This window comes from Patiria miniata, unplaced genomic scaffold, assembly GCF_015706575.1.
Source record: "Patiria miniata isolate m_02_andy unplaced genomic scaffold, ASM1570657v1 HiC_scaffold_20, whole genome shotgun sequence".
Lineage (NCBI taxonomy): Eukaryota > Metazoa > Echinodermata > Asteroidea > Valvatida > Asterinidae > Patiria > Patiria miniata.
In genome coordinates, this window is record NW_024037059.1 from 9,269,779 (window position 1) to 9,279,715 (window position 9,937).

Genomic DNA, 9,937 nt, shown 5'->3' on the forward strand with positions numbered 1-9,937 from the left:
AATTATATAAAAAAAAAAAAGTGCAGTTCATATACAAATAATATAGATCGTATTTTGAGGCGAAACGCTTTCTGAAAATACATTTTGGCAGTCTTTGTGCTTGATGAATACCGCAGGTGTGAAGTTAAAATATTGCCCAAGGGCCAAGAAACTTGCGGCAAGAATTTTCATTCCGATTTCAGGAAGTTGATTTCAAGTTTTCAACATTATCAAACGATGTGACGGAAATTTGCCACTTATCAAAAAATATTCGGGAACACAGCGCCTTGCTAGCTCCTGGGTTACAAATACCGCCGACGCAACTAAGCCTGAATATTACCGGAGCACTGACCGGTAGCTTACGCGAACTCCGCGTACGCCAGTTTCGCGCACTTCGCGAACCCAGCAGCTGTAGCATATTAGCATAGTTTTAGCATAACAAAGGCGCATTGTCATGCGATGCAAATGAACTGCACAGCTCGAAGTTTACTCCTAACTTGGAATCAAAATTAGTTCGCGAACTTCGCTGACTTCGCGAGGGCTCAATTTTGAAGGCTGCCTAATGGAAAAGTTAACATTTAAGCTTATACCTGTTATGGTATTTGAAAAATTTTGTGGCGAAGGTATGCCCTATATGCATAAACTTGGTTTCAAAATAACCGCAAGACATCAGAACAACTATCAGAGAAACTTGGCAGAATTTGATAAATGCATTGCGACGGTAGGAGCCAAAATCAAAACGGTACATGGAGGGGGGTTGCAGCCCCGCCCCCTCGGCACTGTTCACGCCGCTCTTAAGTTAATTAGTCTGACCAAAGGGAACACTGAAGTTATATTTTCATATTCCACAAGTGCCAAGGCATCAATAAAATGGTTTCATTTTCCCAATTTAAATTTTGTAGTACATGTGCACAATTTCAATTCAATCTGTTAGTCGGCACTGTCATGCATGCTTTCATGTGCATGTACTTTTCAATGGGAAAAGTTAACATTTATGCCTACCTGTGCTGGAAAATGGACATTTCATGACAAAGTTATGTCCTATTTTGATAACTTGGTGTCACAATTACTGCAAGACATCAGATCAGCTGTGAAAGAAACTTGGCAGGATTTAACAAATGCCTTGCGACGATATGAGCCAAAACGTACACGGTGGGGGGTTGAGGCCCCGCCCCCTCCGCGCATTTCCCGCCGCTCTGAAGGTAATTAGTCTGACCTAAAAACCACCCTTAAGTTATGTTTTTATATTCCATGAGTGTTAAGGCATCAGTACAAAATGGTTTCATTTTCTCCTCTTCTGTTGCATTGCAACGGTATCAGCGAAAAGGAAAAGAAGGGGGTGACGGCCACGCCCACCCTCCGCGCTTTTCGGGCTGTTCTTAAGTTAATTAGTCCGATCTAAAATCATTCTTAAGTTATATTTCCATAATCTACAAGTTCCAAGCTATCAAATGGTACTGGTTTCGTTCTTGTTCTCAAAATTTGATTAAATGCAAATTGGCCCCACTTGGCATGGCGCCAATGGGTCTAGCAAAACTTAAGAATGGCCAGTCCACTTCGGGCCATCTCTTACCTGCTAATTCCTACATATGCATTATTCCTTATTGGCCGCAGGCCATACCGCTAGATATTACGTCTACCACAGTGCCCTCTGGGCCAATACCTGATACCCATGATGCAAAGCGGCATATTGTCCTCTTTTCTTCTAGCACCGATCAGGTGTAGTCGTATTCTATTGAAGCTCTCTCAATATACAATTTTCTCTAGCTCTAGAAAAGCTTATTCTCCTTTAAACTTACTGTTGGTCTACTACCGAGTTCTTGTTAGTTTGTTACAGTGTTCCTCAGATTTTCTTGTTATTAAATTCAGTGTTCAGAGTTAACTTTTTGCTAACGTTCCTCGTTTCGTGTATTTTCAAGATGGCGGACGCAAGTAGCGCCCGGCGTGGTCTCACCCCACCAAATTTGTTACTTGCACAAAGTGTAGAATTATTAAACCCCGATCCGGGCAGGATGCGCATGATTTATGCCCAAGTGTAGGGTTTGTTCACGGGCCCACCCGTGCGAGATATGCGAAGGATGGGCTTCCGATGATTGGAATGGAGTCTCAGCATGGCTGGTGATTCGGTACGGAGCGGTTCTTCGGAGCCCTTTGGCCGACAAAAGTCTTCCCTACTAGGCTCTGCTGACATGCATGATAGGCCGCTGTCCAGCACTGACGCCAAGAGTAGAGGTAGAGCTGTGCCTGGTACGCCTCCAGCTACTACTAAGACTAAACGAGCAAGTAAATCTGCCAAATCGGCCCAAAAGACATGCCTGCTAGGCCTCTGTCCTCGTGGCTTAGTTCTGAGAAATATTCGGCCGGCAATTAGGGGTCCGGAGACATGCCGACTCGGCCGCTGTCCTCCAGTCCTGGGGCCGAGGGAGCCTCGGCCGATAACTCGGTGCTCGGCGACATGCCTGTTCGGCCTCTGTCCACGGATACCGGTGCCGATAAAGCCCCAACCGATATTCCGAGTGCACCGAGCCAGCCCATCGGCGGGCCCGGAGCCCGGAAGAAAAGGTCGAAAGCTGGCCAGCCCAATATGTCCAGCATAGTCGGCCCCCGATCTCGGGCCCGTCGGGGGCCGTCTAAAGTTTTTCGCAGAGACTTGGGCCCGTTTTTGTTCCGACAGGTGGGTGCTAAATTCCGTATCTCTTGGATATGCCCTGGAATTCACAAGCACCCCTCCGTCGGGCACAATCTGTCGCCCCACTCCAGTGCCCTCCAATCCAACCAAGCGTCGGGCATTAGAGTCCGAAATTGTATTGCTCCTCCAGAAACGCGCAATACAAATAGTTCCTCAGGAAGAGGTCAACGTAGGGTTCTTCTCCACGTTCTTTCTAACTCCAAAGAAGAACCCCGGAGAGTGGCGTCCCATCCTGAATCTTCGTCCGCTCAACAGGTTCATCCGACCAAAAAGATTCCGGATGGAAAACACTTCGCACGGTGTTGGATTCCCTACCCATTCAGTCATGGGCTGCGACTTTAGATCTATTAAAGGACGCCTACCTCCACGTACCCATTCGGGACTTGCATTCAAATTCCTCCAATTCCTGTATGCGGGAGTAACCTACGAATTCATCGTTCTTCCATTCGGGCTCGCAACCGCACCAAGGATTTTCACGCGGTTAGCGAAGGTTGTGGCAGCCATCCTTAGACAAAGAAGCATTCTGATCTTCGTTTATCTGGACGACTGGTTGATTGTGGGCATGTCCGAACGTCAGGCATGTCAAGCAGTCACCACCACAATGGAAATTGCAGGAAGTCTGAGATTTTTTCATCAACAACGAAAAGTCACATCCCATACCATCAACTCACCCAACCTTTCTGGGGGCGGATCTGGAACTATCCTGCGGCATAGCCTGTCCCACTCGGGAACGACTGGGGAATCTGGTGGAATGTGCCGTTCTGCTGATGTCAGCCGACACAGCACCAGCAGTGGCTTGGCTCCGCCTCTTGGGCCTGATGGCCAGTACGGTAGATCTAATCCCTTACTGCCAGTTGTACATGCAGCCAATACAGCTGCATCTTCTTGACCACTACAGGCCAAAACACGACTTACTGTCCAAGCTCGTGCCAGTGCTCCCCCTGGTCCGCCATCATATCATGTGCTGGAGCAACCCACCCTTCTTAACACTCGCCAGGCCCCACATAGACCTATTCGCCTCAGCCCGGAACAATCAACTCCCAGTGTATTGCAGCTGGGTTCCCGACCCACAAGCTTGGGCAATGGATGCTCTTTCACTGAGTTGGGGAAACAAGTTTGCTTACGCGTTCCCCCCAATCTCCCTCTTACCACGGGTGATAGCAAAAGTGGAGATGGAACAGTGCAAGCTTTTACTGATCGCCCCCTTTGGCCAAGACAACCATGGTTTCAAAGGCTCACCTGCCTACTGATACACCCTCCAATCCTGTTGCCACAGCGGACCGACCTCCTGAGTCAACCCGGGTTGGGATTTCTTCACCCAGACCCAGAGAAACTCCACCTAACCTGCTGGCCTTTGTCGAATCTTCCCTCCGACCAGCAGGCCTTTCGGCAAACGCTGCAACCCTGGCAGCCAAGGGCCGAAGGGAGTCCACACGTCGAACGTACAATGGCAGAGTACAACATTATCTTAGATGGTGCAGAAGGGAAGCTGTTGATCCCTGCTCTGCACCTTTAACCACCCTTGGGGACTTTCTAATGGCGCTCTTATCGCAAGATCTGTCCGTGGCAACTATTAGGGGTTATTGCTCGGCGATTGCTGCCATCCACAAGCGATTTCTGGATGGTTCAACTGTTTCGACTAGTAATGCACTATCTCAACTTCTCAAGGGTATGTGTTTATCGAGCGGCCCCCGCAACGCCGTCTGGTGCCCTCTTGGGATCTGGGTAAGGTCCTGCAAGTGTTAGCCAAGCCTCCATTTGAGCCACTTTCCGGGGCTTCCCTGATGAACCTGACTGTGAAGACGGTTTTTCTTCTAGCTGCGGCCACAGCCAGAAGGCGAAGTGAGCTCCATGCTCTTACAATTGCTGATGGACACATCAGATGGGAGCCACATGGTGTCTGACTGATACCTAGCCAAGGTTTCCTGACCAAAAACCAGTCAGCCTCGTTTCTCCCCCCCCCCCCCCGACATCTTCGTTCCGCAGATAAAGACTGTCTCGGCAGTTGTGGAAGACAAGTTTTGGTGCCCTTTTCGGGCGCTTAAATGGTACCTTGCTCGCACTAAAACTCTCCGAGGTTCCATTTGCCAGCTGTTTATTACAACTACATCACCTCACTGATCAGCCACCCGGGATACTATTTCTCGTTGGGTGGTTAGGGCCATTCAAACGTCTATCTCAGACTGGCCAACTAAATCAACGGGGCCAGTACATGCCCATGAAACTCAGGCTACTGCAACGTCTTGGGCCTTTCTCAAAGGGGTTCCCATGCACGAGATATTGCAAGCAGCGGCCTGGAAGACAGCTTCCACGTTTGTCTCATGCTACCTCAAAGATGTCTTGCAGACTGAGGGGCAGATGGGCCGTGTGGTCATCACAACTTCGATGCCCTCGACTTACGAGAAAGACCATGATGATTGGGTAGACCCGACTGGCCAAGGGAGATGCCGGAGTGATGGGACGATCCCTATCAGACAGTAACCCCCTTCTTTTTCGGTGAGTTACCATGTCACTTACATCGTATTCGCATATCAGTTTACATGTACAGGTTTCTAATGTGTGCACGATGGGCTGATACTTTCGGTGTTTTTCACTGCTATTTTGAGGTTCCTATGAAAATCTCGCCTATACCCTCTCCTTTCAGTGCTAATCTATGCATATGTAGGAATTAGCATGTAAGAGAGGGCCCGAAGTGGACTACCTCAAATCTGAAGGGATTTGGTAGTCCACGAGGGGCCGATACTTAGCTGCTAATTCTCCCTCCCTCCTACCCCACGTTGGGCGTGGGATTTCTTGTTTTTACGCTTTCAGAAAAGAGGACGATATGCCGCTTGATGGGTATCGGGTAGTGGCCCAGAGGGCGCTGTGGTAGACATAAAATCTCGCGGGTATGGCCTGCGGCCTATAAGGAATAATGCATATGTAGGAATTAGCAGGTAAGTATCGGCCCCTCGTGGACTACCAAATCCCTTCAGATTGGGGTATTCTGTGATCAGGGTCGATGATACTAGGCTTTAAGACAATCAGAGGATTTGTGCCCGAAATTTTGATTAAACACTATCCAGCTCTCCGTTTAGTACCCCCAACCATGCCTTGATTGTGATGTGCATTTGCATTAAGCCCAACTAGTTTTAAGAATATAATGTAATTTCATCTGATTGAATTATAGGCATGTAATCTACTGGTACAATGGCTAAACTACAAACCAAAAAGATGGTCAAGGTGACTTGAGAACAGGCATTTAAAGATTTATTTTATAAATTGAGAAAGCACCCAAGATCAAGCTCCCTCTTTAAATTGGCCAATATGATGTAGTCTTCATCATCCCAGTGTTGTCCAAGACTCTGTGTTGTCCAAGATTCTCCCGGTGCAGAGTTCCTGGTCCAGGGTAAGTGATGTCCTTAAAAGATGCAACATCTCGTTCCCACTGTAAGAGGAGTTCGATATCTAATCCATCTCCGGAAACCAAAGAAAACCAAAATAAGTTCAACAGCTTGGTGATAAGAATTGTATGATCTACTCTGTCAAACGCATTGCTGTAGTCTGTCGCCACAAGTGTAAATAGTGTCAGCATTACGAGCCAAAGTGTCCATTACATTAGTCAGGTAGTGAGTAGCTGAAACACCCTTTTTGTTCCCAAACCGTTGAGGGTCATGCTGGTAGGATGCATTTGATAACAAAGTTTTCTGCAACTTTAGCCAAGTAGTCAGTGAGTGAAATTGGTCTGAGTTTATTGATGGTAGGTTGATTAGTTGGGAACTGGGATGACTACGGCTTTGTTTCCACTGTGATAGGAGGCTGCCTTTGTCAAATGATTGATTGATGATGTCACATATTGGAATAATCAGTTCACAAAAGGAACTCGTGAATCAAGCACAGGGGGAATACAGTCGACTCTTACTTTTTGTTGTTGACTTTTTGGAGCAATTGGGTATTATTGTTTCTGAAGGGATTCTTTGAAATTGTAATTATTTTGGTTAACTATAGCGCAAATTCGTGCCAAGTGACATTTTGCTTTTGTTTTGCATTTGCTGGAATCGGGCAAGAGAGGGCGCTAATATTATTTCCGGGTTTAAGTGTCTCCATGTGTAATTGAACTTTGACTTTTTACAGCAATTGGTGATTATTGTTTCTCTGGAGGGATTCTTTTAAGTTAATAATAATACATAAACAAAAGTAATAATTTGGGATTAACATTTGTACAATGTATATGTGGTGGGGCTTTTGAAGTTCTTGGAAACCTGTTTTCATTGGGATTTTTTTTCGGCGGGGAGGGGTTCTTTATTTATTTAAAGATTTTGATTTTTTAATTCTCCGGAATAACCTTTTTTGGGGGCGGGGACCACGGTATGTTTTAAACTTTATTTTTTGTTAATAACTTTGCTGCTGCATTGTTTACTTCTGGAAAAAGTCGGTGATTCTCCCCTGGATGCTCGTCCCAAGCTGCTCCTCTGACAGGTAGTCCATGATGCCAGCTGCGTTGTGGTAGACCTCATCTGTCATGTTGGCCCGAGTGCAAAGGAAGTGTTGCACTTGAGTCATCATGTTGATGCACTGCCGGACAGTTAGTTGTTCTTTCTGGGCCTCCTCTGCTTCCGCCGTCTCCTCCTCCTCGTCGTCATCTGGACCATCGCCTGCTCTCTCCGCTGTTATCTCCGCTGCAATCTCCTCATCACTTGGCTCGTCTGTCACCTGAAGATCTGTATCCACAGTTGCATACTCTTGGAAAGTGTTGGGTAGGTTCATGTAGAGAGCCAGACGTTCCCAGATATTATCTAGGAATCGTGGTTGTGGTGCTCGTACTGGCTCGAAGCCTGCTTTACGGAAGCAGTTGGCGATACAATCTGTGTGAACCATATTGATGGCCAGCAAGACGTTGATGGGCTGAGGTGTTTCCCCGGCGTCGTAGGCATTGAGAAGACTCTGTAGCAGCTTGCGACGGTAATGAACCTTCATGTTCATTATCACACCTTGGTCCATAGGCTGAAGCTGTGATGTCGTGTTCGGTGGCAGGAACTGAAGGGTGATGGAGTTTAGGTGGGGGACTTTCGGATGGGCTGCGCAGCTGTCTACGAAAAGAAGAACTTTCCGTTTCTGCCTGGTGTACTTCTTGTCTAGACGGCGAACCCACTCAGTGAATAGATCAGATACCATCTACGCCTTGCGGTTGGCACGTACTATTTGGGCCAACAGCATTGTGGACATTGACCTTTCGAAGTTCCTTGTAGATTTTCCAGGGGAAAATTGAGGGCAAAGTGACAGAGTAGGCAAATAGATGGTGCACAGTCGAGCCGGGGGATGTCTGCTGTAACTGATAGGAATTGGTTGTTGATGGGATCAGCATGGGTGTCGGGAGGGGGTAGGCAAGGAAGGGGCGCTTCCCCCCCCCCCCCCCCCCCACACACCGAAAAGTAGGGGGAAAAAGGAGGATAAAAAGGAAATAAAAAGATGCGCAAAGTCCTATTACTGTTAATTAAATGGGTTGGGGAGGTGGAGGCAATGTCCCTGCCCACCCTCAAAAAATGATAAATCGATAATATGCTGGGGAGGGATGTGCTTTTCCCCTCTAGAAAAAATCCTGGCGATGCCCATGGGCATCAGCTATCAATTTGATTGGTTGATGCCAAGGACATCAATTATTGAGTTTCGTGTATGATTACCATGTTTTGGGGTTGGATTTTATGTTCAACGCGACCATGATAAATCAAATTGGGTTTTGCCCTTGGACCGACGTATAAACACTGTATACTCAGTGTATTACCTCCCGAGTGAAAGTTTGAAAAAAAAACACTCGGGTGGGACTCGAACCCATGTCCTCCTGCTTTCTAGTGCAGATGTCTTACCACTCGACCACCGAGCTAACGGGATCGGTTGGCTGGTTCGAATCTGATGTACATAGCAGCGGGTACCGCATAAACTATTATAAGATGGAATTTGCATTGGGTGATGTAAATCAAATTGGGTTTTGCCCTTCACCGACATTTAAACACTGTATACTATGTCGCATGATAGTAGTGATAGATACCATGATAGATAGATACCATGATAGTAGTTATTTTGTTCAGTTATTATGGCTTTTTTCCCCTTGTTTCTGAGCAACTTCCACAATAATTGTTTTTTGTGGTGGAAGGCCACCTGTTGTTTACGTATGATTCAGTCGCGGTTCTAGAGCCTATATTTTAGGGTGGCTAGGGGGGTGGATTTTGCAGGGAGGTGGGCTGAAATGACCAGGTTTTTTTCTCCAGACACTTAGGCCACCGAAAGTCAATGGGGGTGGGGCGCTCGTACAGTATTTTCAGTTGGGAGCACTGATAAAATCCTGCAATCATGCACACTATATTACCGAATAGTGTACAAATGCTCCCTCTTGCAACTATTTTTTTTTTTAAATTGGGGGGGGGGGGGGGGGGGGACAGTTCGCATGCGACATCACCTAACATTTAGTTACTTCCATTTTTTAATTTTTGTCTATTTTTATCCGGGGGGGGGGGGGGGGGTGGTAAGACCCCCGTAGAACCGCAACTGGTATGAGTCGTCCACGGTTGCTCTTTGTTGTGAAGCATGATGGTGTGGCTTTGTGCAGTGTGTTGTAGAATGTAGTTGACTTCTGGTCAGCCTCGTCTTCTTGAAGCACTCCTCGAATTTAGTTTGGTTATTCATTGTCCGAAGTTGCGAATATTTGTGTCTGGAAGAGAGCGAAAAAAACACACTTCTCATGAACATTTGGCATTTATGGTGTGAGATTTGTGGGTAGCCAGAGTACATTGTAGTGGTTGCTCATGTCGATCAGGGATGTGATCGTGGATAGTCCAAGAGCCAGGGGTCATTTATTTTTGGAAATGACCAAGTGTTTAGTTGGTATTTTTGGAAAGGTTACACCTTGGGGAACTGAAATTGAATAGTCTTATGGTAACCTGGCGGTGGACCTGGATACCAGGAGCAGATAAGTGACGTCACATTAGCAGTGATTCGGACATGCAACAGCTGTCGGGTTGGAAATGGATTGTGCACGCAGAGCCTATGTATTACTGACACGGCGGCTGTTGAATGTCGTACTCAACGATGCACAACACTGAGAAGAATGCGGGCCATGTTTATGTTCTACTTCCTATTTAAATGAGTTCATATCAATAGACGAGCATTCAGAGGAGATGTCTGAGTACTATGAACAGCATATTTGAACATTTGATCACGCTAATGTAGGTGTTTGTTGCCTTTTTTAGACCACGGATAAATCATTAAAGAAACCAAAATTCCTCAACTTTAAGA

The 9,937-nt window shown here is 46.7% G+C and overlaps 1 protein-coding gene across 1 annotated transcript; it reads right to left on the minus strand.

Moving 5' to 3' along the window:
- Positions 1 to 7,063: 7,063 nt before the first annotated feature.
- Positions 7,064 to 7,822, minus strand: LOC119727345 (tigger transposable element-derived protein 6-like). Its single transcript, XM_038199198.1, has one exon. The coding sequence runs from the start codon at positions 7,820 to 7,822 to the stop codon at positions 7,064 to 7,066; it is 759 nt and encodes a 252-aa protein (XP_038055126.1).
- Between the last annotated feature and the right edge of the window lie 2,115 nt (positions 7,823 to 9,937).

Excerpts from the sequence above, each read along its gene's own strand:
- LOC119727345 (XM_038199198.1), bottom strand. The coding sequence starts at position 7,822 with ATGGTATCTGATCTATTCACTGAGTGGGTTCGCCGTCTAGACAAGAAG.